This window comes from Melanostigma gelatinosum (assembly GCF_949748355.1).
Source record: "Melanostigma gelatinosum genome assembly, chromosome: 11".
Lineage (NCBI taxonomy): Eukaryota > Metazoa > Chordata > Actinopteri > Perciformes > Zoarcidae > Melanostigma > Melanostigma gelatinosum.
The window spans coordinates 9,844,529-9,864,757 of record NC_136644.1 but is presented as its reverse complement, the minus strand read 5'-3'; the positions used below and the strand labels follow the sequence as shown (position 1 = coordinate 9,864,757).

The 20,229-nt window shown below is 41.2% G+C and overlaps 2 protein-coding genes across 3 annotated transcripts in view; one reads left to right on the top strand and one right to left on the bottom strand.

Annotated features, from left to right (window-relative positions):
- Nucleotides 1-1,628: 1,628 nt before the first annotated feature.
- Nucleotides 1,629-9,316, bottom strand: dok1a (docking protein 1a). Of its 2 annotated transcripts, none has more exons than XM_079277858.1 (7): nt 9,186-9,316; nt 7,649-7,730; nt 5,042-5,166; nt 4,846-4,956; nt 4,337-4,406; nt 3,107-3,273; nt 1,629-2,918 (listed from the first exon to the last, which is right to left on the bottom strand). In XM_079277858.1, exons 1-7 carry the CDS (start codon nt 9,240-9,242, stop codon nt 1,989-1,991), a joined length of 1,542 nt encoding a protein of 513 aa, XP_079133984.1. In that variant the 5' UTR covers nt 9,243-9,316; the 3' UTR covers nt 1,629-1,988. The 2 variants fall into 2 exon arrangements, with proteins under 2 accessions (XP_079133984.1, XP_079133985.1); XM_079277859.1 differs by having other exon boundaries at nt 7,652-7,730.
- Nucleotides 9,317-13,932: 4,616 nt separating this feature from the next.
- The window catches only part of LOC306784692 (glycine receptor subunit alpha-3-like), a gene marked incomplete at both ends in the record, with an annotated part of 48,114 nt that continues 41,817 nt past the window's right edge, over nt 13,933-20,229 (top strand). The window contains one exon of the mRNA XM_079278780.1: nt 13,933-13,997. Coding sequence (XP_079134906.1) covers nt 13,933-13,997 — 65 coding nt within the window. The remainder of the gene's footprint in view (nt 13,998-20,229) is intronic.

The window sequence follows — 20,229 nt, the reverse complement described above, 5'->3', positions numbered from 1 at the left end:
GTGCATCCTACTGCATGTATCCATTGTTGTAATGGCACCTAATCACAGTTTCAAAGCTCCATAGGTGGACGTTTTTGCCAAATTTAAGGAAATTCCCTCACGGTGTTCATGAGATATTCATATTTTGAGAAGGACTAACTTGGAACGAATCATAATTACCCTCACATGCTGCAACAGTTTCAAAAGAACAAGCAACTTTAATTGGTGCTGATACAGAGCTTCTGATCAGAGGTTATATTGTCCTGTTAATACAATACTGATGTCTCTATATGACCTGCATGAGTAAAGGAGACCATCAGAGAGAAGATCGCCTATTCTCCTTCAGCTCAGACACCAGCGGCCCTTCGCTGCTTCGCCAGTCCTCGCTGGGAGTCAACAACATCATCACACTGCTGGATGCCCAGGCCGTATTGCTGGGCACGCTGAAGGGAAGTGAGGCATGAGGAGAACAAGCATCAGGACTGTCAGACCTTGCTGTAGTAAAATGAGAGGTTTTCTCAAGGGAATCGGGTGCTTGGAAACCACCTTTTTCCCCAGGGACCACAGAAATCAACACAAACATATAGTTCCTTGAAGTAGCGTCAAGTCAGGTTTAACGATTTAGATGTTTGTTAAATTAAAAACTTGTAAAAACGATGTCATCTTTACGAAATAGCAGCCACTCTGGCCACAAGTGACAGGATAATGGTAAATACAGTACCAAATGTAGAGGAATTAGTGAAAAACGTAGTTATGTGTCTTTTAAACCTTTATAACTGCAGTTTGCAAACATGAGCTAACACTAGCCGTGATAAGCTACAGACTCATGCCAGACTAAGTGAGGCTGGAGCAGCAGAAACTCCAAAGTGTATTGAATTGATCAACAGTTAATTTCATTGCTTATGACAAATGGAATGTTATTTTTTCATTTACAGTCTTGTTTCAATCATATTCAGTCACTTGTTGTGCGATATCATGAGAGCCGTTGTATGAGGATACTGTCAGGATCCAGGATCCCTGTCTGACCCGTTGTGTGTTTCCCCTCATCTCCTCTACTCATGTGTCCTGTCATTCCCCTGTTTGTTATTGTGTGCCATGTGCTCTGTGTTTGTCCACTGCCTCCAGACACCTCCCATGGCCACACCCTTGATTGTGCACAGCTGAGGACACTCCAGCCGATCACCTCCTGCAGCCTGTCACACCAGACTCAGGTCCCACTAATGAGTCCCCTGTCTCTATATAAACTCTGGTCCTGCAGTCTGGGGTTGTCAGGTCGTACCGTCTTTCACCCGCTTCAACCCCGGGGCATCCTCTGCCCTCGTTGTGTTCAACGGACTACACACGCCGTCAAGCTGCCAGCCCTCCGGTGTCGAGCCACGGGACTCACACCGTCGATCTGTCTACTCTGGTGTCGGACCACGGGCTCCACACCTTCTAAATAAAACCTGTTAATATTAACTTCTGTCTCCTGTGGTCTTGCGTTTGGGTCCTATCTGTGATCTCCCGTGACAGATACGTTGCAGTATGTGTTAGTGGTACAAATGATGTCGCTCAGAAAGAAAGGAGGACTTACAAAGCACAACTCTCAACACTTTATGAACAACACTGTGAAAAATACAAATTTCATCTTCACTGGTTATACAGCACTATACACATTTTAATCATAACGTCATAACATCATAAACTAACTAACAAACAAGTCTTTAACAGTTTCATTGTCAGTTTTATGGCATAACAAAAATACTATTATGTATCAGTAGGAGTGCAGTGCTTAAAAATGCAACTCTCTAGGAAAGGTTAGTTTAGGGAGCCCACTATAATGTGTTTGGTGCAACTAGCTTATTTTTGAATAGCCAGTCACACAGCCCTATTTGTACCTTTAGAAATAATAAATACTAGTTTTTATACAGATATACACATGCGGGAGGAGTCCTTACTACTGTAGGCAGAGTGTTTCTCAATGAACTCAATGTCTCTAGCAGTCACTGTACCAAAATATGTCAACTAAATTAAATGATGCCCAGGTTTTCGTAGATTACATCATCAATAGACAGGTCTGTGGGCGTTGTGCTCATACTGGCACTAGGCGAGGTAGAGGATGAAGAGCAGGAGGGGGTAGTGTTAGAGGATGAAGAAAGACTCAATGTTGGTGTTGTTTTGCAAACTTGGGCATAAAGATGGGCAAATGGGTTTGGTTTGCTTTCAGTTTTAAGAGAAACTTCATCCTTCTTGCCATTGGGCTCAGTATAAACGGGTTCATCATCTGCAAAACACTCAATTTTTCCTTTGCTCTGAATTTCAGTTGTTGTATTCTGGACTTTGTCATACACCTCCGAGTAGACTGGATCTGGGTGATCGGTGGTGACACAGGGAGGTGGAGCCCAGGTAGTAGGGGGCGGGATGGTTTCTCTTGAGCTGGGGGGTTTGAGTGGGAGAAAACTTGCAGGGTCTACATACAGAGCCATGGTCGGTCGGGCTTTTGGTACAGATTGGATGCAATCAGCTGGTTCAGCATATACAGCTTCTGATTGGCCACCAAGATGACCTCCAGAGTGGCTGCCATGTGTGGGGACCAGTGGAAGAGGCATGAGGGTGATAGGAGCTGGCTGCACTGATACACTCTCTGACGAACCAACCGAATCTTCTGGAGCATGTGCAGTCTCTTGTAAAGCAGCAGATTTATGTGTCCTCAGTTTGTTCTCCTGATTGACAGCCATACTGGCCACATCTGGTATTTTGGGGAGAGGGGAATGAGCCCGTATTTTTGCTACAAGTTCTTTCTCATCTTCTTGGTTTTGGTTGCCGAAAGTAACAGTTGAAGTCTTCCGATTGATGGTACTCTGAATCAGGGAGAATATTTTCTCAACCTGCTGTGTCTCAAAGGTAAATGTTCCAGGACCAGAGTCACAGCGTCTACCTGCTTCAATGGTGATGGCCAGCTGGTAAGAAAAATCAAAGAGGCACACAAGTATGTTCAGGTAACCAGCAATCCTAACTAAGAATGAAAAGCAATCTAAATCAACAGCCCAGTCATAATTCCTACCTGTATGAAAATTGTATAATTCCGTTTTAATTGATACCTTATGAGCAGGTAAATGGGAAATGTTAATGATATTGAAAACCTTACCTTATCTTTTCCATATCGTCTCAGCAGTTCGTACGACCATTCGCTAACAATGTTCTTCTTCTGTGTTTCTCTCAGCAGCAGCGCCTCTCGCCCCACCTGCAGCCAGTATGACCCCTTCAGGCCGCAACGTGTCGCTGCATCAGTCCTCTGAACCGTCACCCAGAACTCTGAGGATGAAGAGAATATTTGTTGTCATTACAAGAACTTGTAGTTTGATAAAGCCAATCACTGTTTGATTCCGTAAAGTAAACATACTATTAAACTTAAGAAGATAAACTGCCGGCTTAATGCCATTCCTCTTGTTGGTAGCATTGCGCCATCAAAGGCAGGGAAGAAGAAGACTGCAAATATTTTACGAGGATGTAAATACATACAACACATTTATTAGGCCTCAAGAATGAACTAGGGCAGTCCTCGCCAAAATAAATTCTGAGTCGAATAATATAATAGTTGATTTAATTGACAGACCTGTAAAACAGAGTTTCTTCACAAAGAATCACACAAAAAGCACCACTTTAAATCTTGTGTTAACCAGAGATTTGCTCATACGTTCAGAATGAAAAAGCATTAAAAAATGACGAATCGACGAAAGAAATCTTGGTCTACTAAGGGAGCGACCTATTTGTCAACTACGAGGGGGCAGCGCTAGGATACACACAATGCATTTGGTGAGAACACAAACATATCACAGGGTACAACACATGGTACCTTTAAGGTACAGTCCCAGGTTATGGCACTCTAAGTAAGAACATGCTCAAAGGTATAACATTTAGGAGTTACAGAAATTGATCCAGAACAAGACTTTCTACCATGTATTTGCTGTATGTTGTTCAGCCTGGCTCCTTTTCTGTTTTATACAACACATAAAACAATCAAATCTCTTCAGAACCGGACAACAAGCGTTCAAAGGATAAAAAGACAAGTATTACAATAACAGAAGGTACCCTGAGCCTTCCACTTAGCACTTATTGTATCCGTAGTAGTTTGTTTCTGCACTGTACTTTGGCTCTGGTTTATGCTCTTAGATACTTGTAAAAAGGAGATGCACTTATGACTTCTGGTGACTAGTAGTTCTCTTGCATACCTATGTTGAATACACTTTCCGTAAGTCACTTTGGATGAAAGCATCTGCTAAATGACTGTAATGTAATGTAATGACAGCTGGTGAACGGATGGGAGCAGAATTTTTTTTTAAACAGACAAAAGCGTAGCTAGGAACAGATTATTTACCTTCATCTGCTGAGGCATATATCTGGTTGTCCTCCATTTGAAGCTGATTGGAGTCTGAGCCAATGCTTCTCTGAGAGAGAGAGAGAGAGAGAGAGAGAGAGAGAGAGAGAGAGAGAGAGAGAGAGAGAGGGAAAGGAGATCATGTGGCTGGGGTCAGGAGACACTACCAGCCTCAGTTGGTAAGCACAGGGAAGCACACAGTTGTAAAAAATAAAGTCTAGAGCAGCTTCGTAGCAGAGTGGTTACAGCACGTGTGTGTGTTTGGGGTTCATTTCAGCCTTGGAACCTTTGTAGCATGTCATACCCCTCTGTCTTCCCCTGTGTCTAAAACTGACAAATGAAGGCAAAAATGCAAAAAGAAAAAAAAAGAGATTACTGAAGACCAGGCATTGTATACAGACTGAATTATATACTAGCTACAACATTTGCTGCATACTTATGGCCTGGACTAACAATTATCAAGGTACTAACAATTAACACAATTGATGTTATTTCGGTTTCCCCCTCACCTGAAACGTGCTGCGACACAGTTTTTCCACCCAATCAACACTGTCCTCTTTGAGTGCGGCAAACACCATCGTTCTGTCCTGAGTCTCCACACAAAACGCTGACATGTTCTCCTGCAAACAGCACAGATAGTAGCTTGTAGTATTTATTTAACTGTCACTTATACATGAAACATGATAAACGACCAGAAAGGCTGACCATGGGACAGGCCTCCGCGTTTGGGGGGAGTCTGAGGACACTGATCAGCTCAGACAGTCGAACCACCTTCAGCTTCCTGTCCACATGAGGCTGGTAGTGTCTCCTGACCCCAGCCACATGATCACCTCCAGCACCGCCACCATAATGGAAGAACAGCAATGTTATATTAAGATTATTCATTGAGGAAACAAAACACATAACCTGAAATAAAGCCCCACAGAATGAGGACATTGATTCAAAAAAAGAAAAAGAAACGCAGGATTAATTATTTTTACCTGGACGGTATTTGTTTCATAACATTCATCAAACTTACCTACAACAGTCACACACACAATTTGCATTGTGGGGATTTGATTTTGAGCATAGAAAATATCCTCTAAGACTGCACAAAGATTGGGCACATCTCAAGTCGCTGGTCATTTACTCGCTCCTCGCTTCAACCCGAATTTGTTCTGCTCCGCCATCTTGACGGCCGTCCTAAAGCTCTCATTTCTACTCTGAGGAGCGAGGGTCGAGGAGCGAGGAGGGATCTCTAAGGAGCCATAAGCAAGGATACACAAGAGAAGCCTTCATGGAAGTCTTTCAACGCACCCCCCCCCCCCCCCCCCTCATTGTTGATCAGTTATTTGATTGGACGATGCAGCTGATCGGACTGATCTGATGTATCTCAACATCACTGAAGTTTCAGATCACAGATCTCAGGTGTTTCACTCTCAAGTTTTATATTTGCTTTGTTTTCCAATTCACTATTTGGTTTAAATGAATTGGTTAATTGTAAAAACACATTTCCTCGTTTCCTCTCTCATTGCATGGCTTCCTTGCGTCTCTCCATGCATCCGTGTGGGGAAGGGACTAGGCAAGTGAGGGAAACGTGGACGCACTTAAGAGACTTGGGCTGTACCTTCTGCGAGCCTAATAGTTGGTGTATTATGCAGGAATTTTCAAAAATATTATGCATAGACGCATGCAAAACGAATCCCTCAAAGTCATCACCTATGACCCACTAGAAAAGTGTGGTGGTGTCAGTATCTTAAGACACCCGGCCTTCTTCCTGTATTTTGACCTTTCTTCTTATTTGGCTGTGTTCAGGAACTTTTCTTTCACTTTATCACACCCCTCGGCATCTGATACTGAGGCACAAGCATTACATCCATGGGCACAAGGCCCACTTTAGCTCCTTCAGATACAAAGTATTTGACAGGTGAGAATATATTGCTACGTCGTTCTGTTTTTGCCTTTTTCTTCTCTCTCATCTACCGTGTGCAGAGTGGCTGTGTGTCCGTTTACCCTGGCATACGAGCACAGCCGTCAGGTAGAAGCATGCCCTTTGACAGCATTCATCCAAAGTCCGGCAATGCGGCACCTTCCCCAAAGGGTTGTTCAGAAGTGTGGTTTTGTTAATCTGTGCTTTAAAACCACCGTAAAACAATCAAAGAATAACGCTTTTTTTTCTCTGACACTGCTTTGTTCTCACAAACGCAACTCCTTGTCTCCTTTCACTTTGTAACTCGCTGGACAAACACTGCTTTCGCTCTCTCTTGCTTGCTCCTCGAGCCAATTTTGAATGCCGTGTGTTTACAAACAGTAAAATATTATACCTTTAAGTAGTATGAGTACATTTTTATTTGGCTGGTTATTTACACCAAGAAAATAATATGTGTAGGTCATTGAAGAAGTTGTTGCTCTAAAATAACAAAAACTATCCTTATTCATAAGATGAACAGCATTTGTGGGCTGTATCTTGAGTGTTGACTTGTTTTTCATAATGTAAGTTCATGTCTAAATGTAGTTTAGCAATGTTTAAGCTGATGGGGCTCATATACCGCCCATACTGTGTATATGGAAGCATTTTTATACATGCATACATGTTTTAGAAAAGAAACACAAAGGCAAACAGTAAAATTATCAAACTGTTGGTTTTCAACATCTATCATGGTATACAGACCAACTTAACTTTGATCTACTACACCAACAATGTTTCCCATGCAATGAGGGATCATGACCATTATTATTTTTCAGATGTGCTAGTTTTCAGTTTTACCTTCAAACTTATCCCAAGTAGTTTAGATAATCTGGCTACACTGTTGGCTTGTTTGAAGGGGTTCTCCAGCCAATTTAGCATTGCACCTTCATACATTTGGGAGACTTGCAAGACATACATAACTAAAAATGGTAAAAACATTGATGCAGTACACACTGAGATAGTCACTAGTATGTGTCAAGGTCCAAAAATTCCTGATCCTTCATTTCCCACAATGCAGCTCAATATGAGACTTTATTAGTTTGTGACACAGGCTTTCCCTAAAAATCATCGTCAGAGTTATTTATTAATATTTTGTACACTTTTAGAAAGCTCCTCTAGAACAGAAGATATTATACCAGTTTTCACAGGCTGAATGTTACCACCCATGATGAGTAAAATGGACTTCATGTGTAAAATCAATGGTGTCCCCCTTTATGCCCCGTTCTGATCATTTGACTGCTTGTGTGTGGTGTGTTTAGCAGTATCATTAGATCTCAGTTATCTAAAAACAAATATACTTCTGATGTCCTGGTACTTTCTTTCACCGTACTGGGACAAACAGTGATTGAAGTAGAAAAGGTAACTACCTCCCATATACTGGATTTCCAGTCGAGCCACTCCACCACTACTGGCGGGAAACAGAGACAACCACATTGGCTTCCATTTCTGAGAAGAGAGACCGAGAGATGGTTAATGACAGAGAAAGGTAATGCTCATTCTTACTCACTCCACTCTCTACTGGACTCCGTGTGCAATACTCTCCGCTAAGCGAGAGCACACATTCACCCTCTGAAAATTTGCATAAGTGTAACCAGCCAATCAGACCGTGCCTACTGGAATATGTGCAGACCCCACAGGATAGGACGCAGCACACATCGCTGCTTGACATCTTCTTTCTCTTCAGTGGTTGGCGATTTGCCCACTGACTGCCTACCTCAAAGGATGGAGTCGCAGCTTTAAGAACCTTATCAGTGCCTGTTATGTCCCGGCCTTATCACCGGGACAGATCTTTATGACGCGTCCTTCCAGTGCCTTGGTATGGACCGCACAGAGAGAGGACCCATAGAGCCCAGTAGAGGGCTCTGCCTGTGCTTATAGAAATAGGGTTAAAATATTGCAAGCTTCGTTATGACAGGTCAGCATAACACTGGCTACAATCGAGCGTAACCGTGTCACTAGCATGTAAATAAATAGACATACAGTAGTTCAAATTTATGATGGATTACATACTTTTCTACTCCTCTATATTCATCTTTTCTCCTACGCATATGCACCAACCCCAAACTAAACCTTTTTCCTGTGAATGGGCTTGTCAGTTTTAACCCTCCCTCATATGACACAGAAGGTAAACATTCGTCCTTTCCTGTCTGTGCTTTCCATATATGGAAGTCCAGAGGAGTGTCAGATTGTGAGGGCAAACCTCCACGTCACCTCTGACCCAGTCCTTCCTTCAAAACAAAAGAGGGAGTGTGTGGCTTCTTTGTGAAGTTTACAGGGCTGTTAAGGAACAAATGTTACAGGACTGCATATTATATATCATTACTCAAAGCACCTCATGTTTCATGTAATGCATTAAACTCTGAACATATACAGCAGGTTAACAGTGATTTATTTCTATACCAGTTTCAGGTTAGAGTTTAAGATTATAGTCTGGAAATTCAATCAAATGGGCTCTGCTGTGATACTGAAAAGCGTGAGCATGCAGCTGTCAGTGCTGCACAGGAATGTGTAGTGTTGAAACTGTGCTGTGTTTCAACTTGTGAATTTGGATTCCTGCTCTGGAGTTTCGTTTGAGCAACACACAGAAAGGCTGAGAACTCACAATTCCTTCTCTCAGCTAAATATGGAATGTGAATGAACCCGGGACAAGATCATATTTTATAATTTTGTTCTATGTATGTTTCTATTTACTTATTCACTGTAGCGTAAAGTCAGTTGTCTGGCAATGTTCATATTAGGTTGATATTACATTTTTATTTCTGTAATCATAACAAAGCAATTCGTATCTATTATTATCTAAAGCTGCTAGAAAGCAAGGCTGTCTATTCAATCCTATGCCCTCGCAGGCTCATAAATAATCACTGGTAGTGCGAAACAGCAAATTTCAAGTTGTGTACTCACTTTTCCAGCTTTGTGTGGTTGGAGGTAAACCTTCCCTGATGTGGTCTGAAAGTCCATTTGGAAAGCAAATCTGCTTCAGTTCTGACCTCTGGATTCAGAAAGACGTATGAGGTTTTCTTTTCTTTCTTTTTTTATCCTTTGGTGAACACCAGAGTTGGGGCGGGCCAACTGTGAGACATTCTTGAAATTTGATCCTCACCTGGTACATAAAGGCTGAATGTGCAGAGGTGTAGCCATGATTCCAAAAGTGAGGAGAACAGAGTTAAAGGGTATTTCAATGTTTGAATTTACTATATCTACATATACATATTTTTATATACAAACATCAATCAACTCTTAGAATTAGAGATTTTAGTGTTAATAATAGAAGTTCTGTAGGGTGCTATGGACTAATAATCATAATGAACAAACACTTCACACCCTTGCTTTCGTGACAATAAAGACTTCTAGTTCACAGAACATAAAATACAAACGCCTTACAGAATACAATCATTGACAGAGTTCCAACTTGTTATTGGCCCTGCTGTCAATGATAAACTGGTAAATGGACTTGTACTTGTATGGCGCCTTTCTACCCAGGCAAGGCAAGGCAAGGCAAGTTTATTTGTATAGCACATTTCAACAACAAGGTAATTCAAAGTGCTTCACATAAAACCATTAAAAGCATCAAAACATAAGGCAAAAGAAAAGGAGATTTAAAAACAATTAAAGAAACAGTTTAAGAAATAAAATGCAGTCGTAAAAAGTAAAGGAGATTTAAAACATACATTGAAACAATAATTGATGTCTCCCTGAGACATTACGCTGCACGCAATCAACCATACACTGCCGCAATTCTGCAATTACTCGCACACAAACCACATCTGGAAAAGATCTCTGCCGATCTGCGTTTCATAGTGTACGCCTTGCACGAACTCGGTCCCGAACTAGTTCCCTGAGATTATGACACTTAATTGATTACTGTAATGTCACATGAGGTTTGCCCTTTCTTCCCAAATTTGGTGGCATGCTAAATTGAATCCAATTCCATAATTATGCTGCTTGAAGTAATTGTGTCTGATAGCTGCAGCAGAGTTCTATCACTTCCCTTCAATTGCAGTAATTGCAGAAATGCGGCAGTGTATGGTTGATTGCGTGCAGCGTAATGTCTCAGGGAGACATCAATTATTGTTTCAATGTATGTTTTAAATCTCCTTTACTTTTTACTACTGAATTTTATTTCTTACACTGTTTCTTTAATTGTTTTTAAATCTCCTTTTCTTTTGCCTTATGTTTTGATGCTTTTAATGGTTTTATGTGAATTACCTTGTTGTTGAAATGTGCTATACAAATAAACTTGCCTTGCCTTGCCTTCACCTTTTACACTAATGCCATTGGTTTATGGTTAATCATTTTAAGTTATTAATTATCATTACATATTTAGTTATCAATTCATTATTCATTATTAAATCCGCTCCCAGAAATAATGCAAGACCCTTCTGCTGACACTGAGCCCGATCTGCACTCAGCTGAATCCCTCAGCTGAATCCATTCACAGAGGCTCTCAAACATCGCCAATGCAGAGCCTAATGCCTAATTTATATCTAGCACATTAGTGAGAGGATGGTGAGGGATGGAGGCGTGAATGACAGCGGTGCAGTGTACAGGCATATCTAATGTTGAGTGTCCCGCTGGTGCCTGCAGCCTCACACTCCTCCCGTGCCTTCTCTCTGTGTATGTAGACCTTTTTACGTCTCCCCATGACTGCAACATGGAGAGAACTCTGTTGTGAAGTGTGCCCATCATCGGTCAGATTACGAAGAATGATGAGACTTCATATCGAGAGGAAATCAACAATCTTACAAAGTGGGGCTCAGAGAACGACCCACTGCTCAACATCAGCAAAAAACAATGAGCTGATCATTGATTCAAGAAAAAACAAGGTGAAGACACACGTCCCTTCCTACATCAATGGAGCTGATGTGGCGCAAAAGAACAGCTAATCCAAAAGTGGGCAAAGAGGTGGATCGTTGATGGATCTAAGGCAGCAGAGCAGACAGGTTGTGGTCCGCGACCTGACCTGAGCAGACACTCACCTGTCACTCAATGCAGCCTCGCCCTTCATTTTAACTTTCAGCCTCAATATAATTTAACCAGGTGAGTTATATAAAAAATGTAACCCAACACAGGTGTCATGAATAGGAATATTAGCTACATAGACCAAAACAATTTTGTGCTGTTGGACTAATAAAGAATGATCTTATCTTATTTTTTAACATGGGGGTCTTTGGGGATTGTCGTTTCTCTTTTGGAGCATTTCTATTTGAGGAACTACAGTTTTTGGAATTTCCAGCCAAATTATTTTAGCACAGGAGGTTGCCTCTTGTTTGTTGCCACACCTACAAAAAGTGATGCACTAATTTGTATCAACCTCATGAAATCAATTTGTATGTATTCTACACAATCGTGAAGCAGGAAATATAAAGAGTGACACATACCAAATAGGGAGGAGGTTGACTTGAATGGGTGGCTCCAAAAACACCGTATTTTCTCACAGGAGAGGAAAAAGGGTAATTTTCACTTCTATACAATCAAACTTCTCTTTGCAACCACATGAGTCGCCCCCTGCTGGCTATTAAAAAGGAGGCAAGTTGGCTTCACTTTTCAGAACTGAAGGTTGCCGCCTGATAAATTTACATGATTAATGGCTCAAATCTCTCAAAGGTAAGTTCTGCCAATGTAGCAAAAAACCTTAAAAACTGAAAGCAACAATGTTGTACACATCACAAATACGAATTGTCTAAAATTGTCAATTCAGGCAACTGATGAATTACAGCAGGCTTGTGTGGATTGTTTGGACGGGGTGTAAGCCCATTACAAAATGAGGGCGTGCAAAATGAAATAGCTGAGAATAGATCAATGAGCATAAATATACCCAATGTATATCGATATATCAAAAGATATTGTTGAACATACTTAATACAGTACACTGTAAGTACTCAGACAGGAGTGCAGTGCTCCAGTTCTTTGTATCTGAAATGTAACAATGACTAAGAAGGTAAAGAGCAGCCGCTCAGCTTTAACTTGAGGGTGTTTGCATCCATGTCTGATAAACCATGTAGAAAGTGTAGCTCTTTCTTTTTATACATTATTTTCCCATAGGGTTAAAAGCACAACGTATATCACACTGTTAAAATATGAATGTTGATGGTGGAAAGGAGCCACAATGTAACACAACAGTCTCCAAGTACTTACAGACCACAGTCGCGATCTGATTCAGATATATAGTGTTACGACTGTGCTGCTTGTAGTTCAATGCCATTCATCACCAGATATCCCTATATATTAAACAGCGGCCGCTGATGCAGTAATTCGTTTCACTTTCAGCCCATATAGCTTGAAGATGAGGAGACTGGGAGAAAAAGAAACAGTGATGGAGATGAGAGAGGAAGCACAGGTACTGAACATTGTGGCCGATATAGGGTAAGCATCATGTCCCTGTGCTGTTCAAAGTATATAAACTGACCTGAACTCACACCGTTATTACCACAGAAATATATATTTGTTCTTTAGGTGTACAGTGGAACCTAAAGGCTCAATTTAACAACACAAACACCTGGCATCATTTTAGTGTATAATAACCTCCCATCATTTTGTAAAAACACACATTTTGCTTATGTTTATGTGCTGTTTGAAACGCAACATAACATATGAATGAAAGAAGGTGTTTTGTAAATGATTGGGAATATACTTTGGCAAAAGAGACTGTTGAGGAGTCACAGAGAGGCGGATGGGCAGTGAATACAGAGGGCAAGACAGAACAGTGTGAATTTGGTTTTAATTGAACACTTGAATGTTACCCTGTCAGCATCTTCTGCATTTTCAGATTGTAGTGTGGGTTGTTCAGTGCAACACTGACAGATCATCTATACCTATACTTACATGGTTTTACAACTGTTGTTATCGAATTGTTGGTCTCCAACCATCTCCACATGCACATATCAAATATAAAAGTTCTGACCACTGTTCATCCATTCTTGCCTCAGGGTGCTCTCGACATAAATGTGAACTTGAATCAGCCCCTCTACTACTACTTTGTCCACATATGGCAAACTGTCATCAACATAGACTTTACAGCAGGAATCACAAACACATGCGACTCTGCAATCCTGCCTAACAGAGCAGATTAACAGATAGAGAGCATGAGGCAGATGGAGAAAGGAACAGAGAAGAAGAAGGAAAAGAAAATGTGAAAGGTTGACAGAATGGTGAGCTACAGGGACACACACAGAGAGCGAGAGAGAGAGTGAGAGAGAGAGAGAGGGAGGGAGGGAGAGAGAGAGAGGAATGCGTAATAATGCATGGGTGGGTGTTGAATTATATCCAGCTCGCTGGGCTTCTAATTTCAGATGCGATTCAACCAGAAAAATGAACAACTCTGCAGATGATTGGCTGAGCTATCTGCCGGTCTTGCCAATCCAGAGTAGCGGGCGGGTCGTCTCTCCATCCCCATGCTTCGCGAGGGCACGGACCAAGCTCAGGGCTCGAGTCTGAACAGCTGTCGTGCGCTCTTCCTTTTTTTCAAATTTACATTTAACTGATTCATTCCATAGCTGTCTTGCTGTTTCTCGTTCTACTTATGGGAATTAACTTGAGTTTTTTGGAGTTCCTGTTACTACGGCATGTTTGTGAGTTGACCTCCGTTGCGGCGCTGAGAGGTTGAAGAGCTGCGAGGAGAGCAGAGGTTCCGGAGCCCCTCTGGAGAGAGATGAGGAGGAAAAGGCTCTCTGTCACGGGCTTTCTACTCGCCTGGAAACTCATACTGTTGCACGGGTAAGTAAGTGGACGCTCCGCTTATACCACAACGCTACACGCACACACACACACACACACACACACACACACACACACACACACACACACACACACACACACACACACACACACACACACACACGCACGCACGCGCGTTAGTCAGAAGGGAGCTCCTTGATAGGGGTTTCATTTGGGTCAACATTTGCAATTGCAATCGTGCACCTGCTGGGGCCAGTTGTATCAAGACAAGATACAAGATACCGTCTTGGTTTTGTAACAAAGTCAGTTTGAGCATACATTCAGCAGAATATACTGAATCAAATGTCATTGCATGTTTATAAGACTGCATGTTCTTTATTTTAATTTTAAAGTTTAAAACAAACATATTGTTTTCTTTGTGTTTTTATTGATCCGTAGCCCTATTTAATTACCAGTTAAAAAGTCAATTCAATTTACTTTATCTTTTTGTCTTCTATTTTGTAGATTCTTCTGATATTTTATTTTTGAACTGTATTTTTGAACTGTAAAATACCCTAACTCCATATATATATTTTTTTTTTAATTCAATATTTTGTGACGGTCTGAAATTCCAAATGGCCATACTCAAATGATGAGTAAGCACGTTGAATCATAAGAAATGGGGATAAGAGCTCACCCTCTAATGTTGGCATTCATGTCCAGAAGAGGGGACAGTTGCCTGCCAAAACCCACAAACAACAAGAAAACACACGTTAGGTCAACAACAACAACAGTTATCTAATTCCCAAGAAGGTTATGTTTTTGGCTCGGTTTGTCTGTTTGTTTGTTTGTACTCACATTATATTTCACTTTCATGAACATTGTGACATAGGGCATTTGTGCTGCATTCATGTAATGTCAGAACATCTGGGAAAAATGAGTTCCGGACTGAGAAAATGAATGCCAACACCCCCCCTCAAGTCGGAACAACAACTCAAAAACAGCTAAGGTGTGGTTTAAACAACAAATCTTCTTTGTAGTCAGAAGAACACACCAAAGTCGGAAGAACGACTTCCCAACTCAGGAAATGGGATCAAGGAGCGGTCTGCGTTCTCCGAATGGCATTCTAGTTTTCTTATGATTTGTATCAAAGTTGTTCTGCTGTCAGTGTGTTTGTGTGTGTCCAGCACAGACCTGTGGCTTTTTTATGCTTGCTGCCTTTCCAAAACTGTTTTGTCAGCCTACTGCTGGCAAACATAAACTTCTGCTCCAGCGGACTGTGTGATATCGAGCGCTGTGGGGTTCGTGAAGTATGTGCGATGATTTATGATGTTCAGTTTTATTCCTATAACACGGACAACAGGTCAAACAAGCAGCGACTTCTGTCACTCTGCTGGAATAACGGTGTGTGTGCGCATCATTACACAGACAGCGCTTGTAAGCTGTTCAACTGTCGTCGATGAATTTATAGCCAATGTGTTTATGACTACAGTGTAGTCCTGCATTCAAAATGGAACTTAGATAAGAGTACAAATGGCATATGGGGAAGGGCAATTTTTGCTCAGTGTCCAGGTCCACCCACCGTAGTCTCACAAACTCCTGTAGGAAACACTGCGGTGGAATGGGGCTCTTCCCGCAGATGTACCCACAAAGCAGCCCGTCAGGCACTTCTTGGATATATCTATAATATGAAGTAGATCAGGTGCCATCTGGTTTTGTATTACAATCCTCAGGTTGCATAACATTACGGTGTGGCTCCCAAAGTAACTAAAAGTAATAACTCATTTCACTATTATTAAGAAAGTCCATGTGCAAACGCCCTTAGTTCAAAGTCCCAGTGTAGAGACAGACAGACAGACAGCAGATGGCGGAGAGACAAAAGAAAGAAAAGAACAACAGCTGTGTGTGTGAGCGAAAGAAAACTCTTTTATTAATTCAATCAACTAACTTTAACATAGTGGTGGAAGAAGTCCTCAGATGTCTACTTCGGGAAAAGTAGCAACAATACAGTGTAGAATGCTCTCTAACAAGTAAAAGTCCTGCATGTAAAATGTTAGTACAAAAGTGTTATCATCTGATTATATTGTACTTAACAAAAGTACAATATTCATTATGCATAGTAATATATAATATGTTATTGTATTATATTTATTCATGTATTGAAGTGTTTATCTCAGCTGGTGAAGGTGGAGCTCATTTTAATTACTTCACTTACAGCTGGGGAGTTATTCTATTTAAATTATCATTTATTAGTTAGTTATATTTTGTTTTAATAATCTGATTTTGGAAAGTAACTAAATCATGAACTATCAAGGAGGAGTACAAAGCCTGGAAATGGCCAAAATTAAAAGGTGTGCTAAAACGGTTCAGTTTAAGATGTAAGCTGAACCGTTTTTAGTCACAGTTTCTGTCTGATCCACTACTCTTTGTCCACAGAACTGGGCCCGATAATGGTGAGTCTTACTGCTCAGGCTTCCCATTTGTATCCTCCATGTTCAAGTTGGTGTTGGTTTGACTATCCTCACTAACAATGCACATTGCCTATTCTTTCCAGGTCGAGCCGTTGGACATTTTGCTCTACACGTACCGTAATTTGGGTGGTTCATATACTGTACTGAACTGAAACCTAAACAAGTTGAGTTCTGAGCATTTTGTAATAAATGCAGGTATCCATAAGCTATGGATATGAAAGGGAACCCATGTCATTTACCTATTAACCTGGAATAAATGTTGGGAAAATTCAATTTTTGTCGGGGATTATAACTGCTACTAATAAGGTTTTCATCTTCTTATCACTGCCGTCTGCCTCTGACTGTGGAGCCTAAGATTGTTTAACAAACTCAGATCATGTGAACAAGGCCATATATTTATTATTTATTCATTTGTTGTCTGTTGCAGATAAAAAAGCTAAATTAAGTGTGACACATTTGGCTCTGGCCAAGCCACACAACATTCGTAATGTGCCAGCACAAAAGAAAGGACCCACAGTAGCACGACCCGCTATCATTCTGTTTCAGATGTTTGAATGTTTTAAATTAAACTATGCTATGCTCAGAGACTTTCCTCCTAAACAGCGATGAGTCAAAAACATGGCTCACTCAATTCATGACCACAACCAATTTTTGGTATGAAGTGGTATTACTTGGCCTTCAAACATGCAATGTGCTTTTAACTATTTATACTGTTATGGTTGATCATGAGCTCTTGATGGTACCTATATCATATTTTTGTGAGGGACACAGCAGTTCTAGGTCAAAAGCTAATCCATTATTGAGCAGATGTTATGCTGCGTCTCTCTACATTACTGAACAATTGCTCTCTGGTGTTTTCGAGAAGGAGAGCACGACTGTTCCCTGTGCTGTCCAAAGAAAGAAACTGTTCCAGGGAGAGGTGGAAAAAAATGGATGGCACGGAAAGACTGACACATTAACTTGTGAGAGTAAGGCCTCTGGTTTGATGGAGGTGTCTTTGTAAGCATAAAGAGCAGCACCAGTAAAGCCAGCAGTAACTGAAAATGTGGGGCTAATTCATTGTAATAGGTTGCATGGATGTCTGTGTGCTGCTCGTATACACTGTTGATATTGTAGACCATTCACCGTTGCATCCACAGGCAACTCAGAACTTAAGATGGATCCCCCCCCCCTCATTTTAACATGATGATGGACATCTTTCCATATTCTAAGCCAAATCAGCATTCACTGCAGCATTTTCAGAAATGTTATATTTCAGGTCAAGATAGCCTCTTGCTCATGGGCATAGAGGACCCGAACAAATCAGGTTGCCAGTAACTCTGCTGAAGTCAGACATTGACAATGACAACAGATTTATTTCTGAGTTTATATTTGATGATGCCCCCCCCCCCCCCATAACAACAGGGATTTGTTCTTGGCAGGGAAACACTCTGCTGACTAATGTTTTTTCTGGGTTTTAGGGACAGCAGGGCCAGTGTCCTGAGATCTGAGGGCATATGACATATCAAGTTTGACTTATTTTGTATCTGATGGGAACTGACGAAGTAACAGTGGCTAAAATGAAAGGGCATGTTTTTTAAGCAGAACACATTGACCATTGAAGAGGTTAAATGAGGAAACAGACTGATGTTCAACACCCTGATTCTGGTCTCAGGATTGTATAAGGTTATTTCCTGCTGGGGCTAAATGGTGGCTGCTCCCAAATGTCAGAGTAAAGGTTGATGAGCCTGAAACTACACTTGGATGTGCTGAATAGGTTTTGTGTATGTGTGTGTGTGTGTGTGTGTGTGTGTGTGTGTGCGTTGGTATCTCCGGATTGTGAGGGCTTTTCACCTGTTTACATACTTACTTTGTGAGGACATGCTGGACTTGTGAGGACAAAGTCCATGTCCTCACAAGTCGCGCACTGTAGAGGCACTTATCAACACGTAACTAACGTCCTCCCGCATTTTCTCCGCATGTCTCAACAACTCGGTTTCACCAGAATTCTAGTGTATGCCAGTGTGTGCGCCCAGTGTATAATTTAGATTTCCACATTTCTTTTTATTTTTTTATTTTCCCGCGAATGTGTATCAGTGTGTCGTCAATCATTGGCTAGTATTAGGCAGACTGGTCATTGGCTGTACTCGAAGTCAATCACACACTCTGATCTGTGATTGGCTGTTCTCGAAGTCACTCAGGGAGATGCTGGTCAGTGATTGGCTTCTGAACCTGCGGTCAGGTTTCGCCCTGACGCTGAAGAAATGAGTCTGGATTCGATGGACGTCTTTTGTGGGCTAATACGGACTTGGAATTAACTTTACCGAACTGGTAAGTGAAAGTTTTAACGATGTATTAACAACTAAATGCATTTAGTGAAGGGCTGTCTTTTCGTTGCTTTGTAAAACAAACGTCTCCACTTCCTCGTGAGCCTGGACCGGCGCTGCACCAGGTGGAATCAATCCGGCTTAATGTTCAGCTGATTCCACCGCAAACTTTTACTGCACTGTAAAAGTCTGCGGAGGAATCAGCTGTTATTGGAGCTCGTTGTGCTAGCAGCAACTGGCCAAGCCAGTTAGCTGTAAATGCTTTTCCGAGCTACGACGAGCAACATATTCGGTATATTCGCTAATGCTAATCGCGGTTAGCATTTCCCCATTGGAGGTAATGTTAAAATTAGCTTAGAAGCTAGCGAGTCGGATTTAGATAGATAGGTACTTTATTCATCCCCGGGGGGACATTTGTATGTTACAGCAGCAAGACACACCAACAAGTAAAGTAACAGAGTAACCAAAATATTAAGTATTAAAAATAATATCCATTAGAAATAAGACGTCTTAATTAGTGACAGCTGATATGACTTAAGCCCGGTGACGTTCGTCAGCCCGAGCATTCATAATTATTGTGAGGAATAATTAACATGGACATGTGATCAGACAGTCTCTTCACATATATTATTATTATTATTATTAAAAGGTGATCTGTGCAACTTTGTTTTTCAGGAAGTTTGTATCAAACAATATGCCCCTGTTAATTATCCAACTTTGAAACCTAATTTAATTATTGCTATCCTCACTATCAATACAGATTGGTTTAGTACTGCAGACTCAGCATGTTCTCTGGAAATTATTGCAGCAAAGATGGCGGCAAGAAGGAGAACAAAGACTCCTGATCGGGATGCCATGGACCACATCATTCTGGCCAGAGACTAATCTTTTCTGGAAGGAAAATTCATTGACACATTTAAAGGTAAGTCTTTCATCTCATATTGTTTGGACACCACTGACATCATAGTTAACTCGCAGTTATATATATGTACATATATATATATATATATATATATATATATATATATATATATATATATATATATATATATATATATATATATATATGTACATATAAAACAACGGGGACGGATCCAGCACGGACAGTTACAGGAGTGAGGGATGAGGAGGTAAGGAAACATGAGAACACCAGGGTAGGGAGTGAGGGATGAGGAGGTAAGGAAACATGAGAACACCAGGGTAGGGAGTGAGGGATGAGGAGGTAAGGAAACATGAGAACACCAGGGTCGGGAGTGAGGGCCTTGGGTCCCCTGAAAGGCGCTATATAAATTAAAGTTATTATTATTATTATTATTATGTTAAAATGAAGCTCAACACCTGTAAATACACTAACTGCAGAGAATACGACGATTCAGTCACGGATATTCTCATCTCTGCGAGCGCCGAATTCACAATGCTCCGCTAGTTCGTACAAAGCCCTGATAAAAGTCTCAGCTTTCTCTCCCGGTATTTGCACGCGCAGATGGAAACATGCACGTTCGTGTATTACATTCC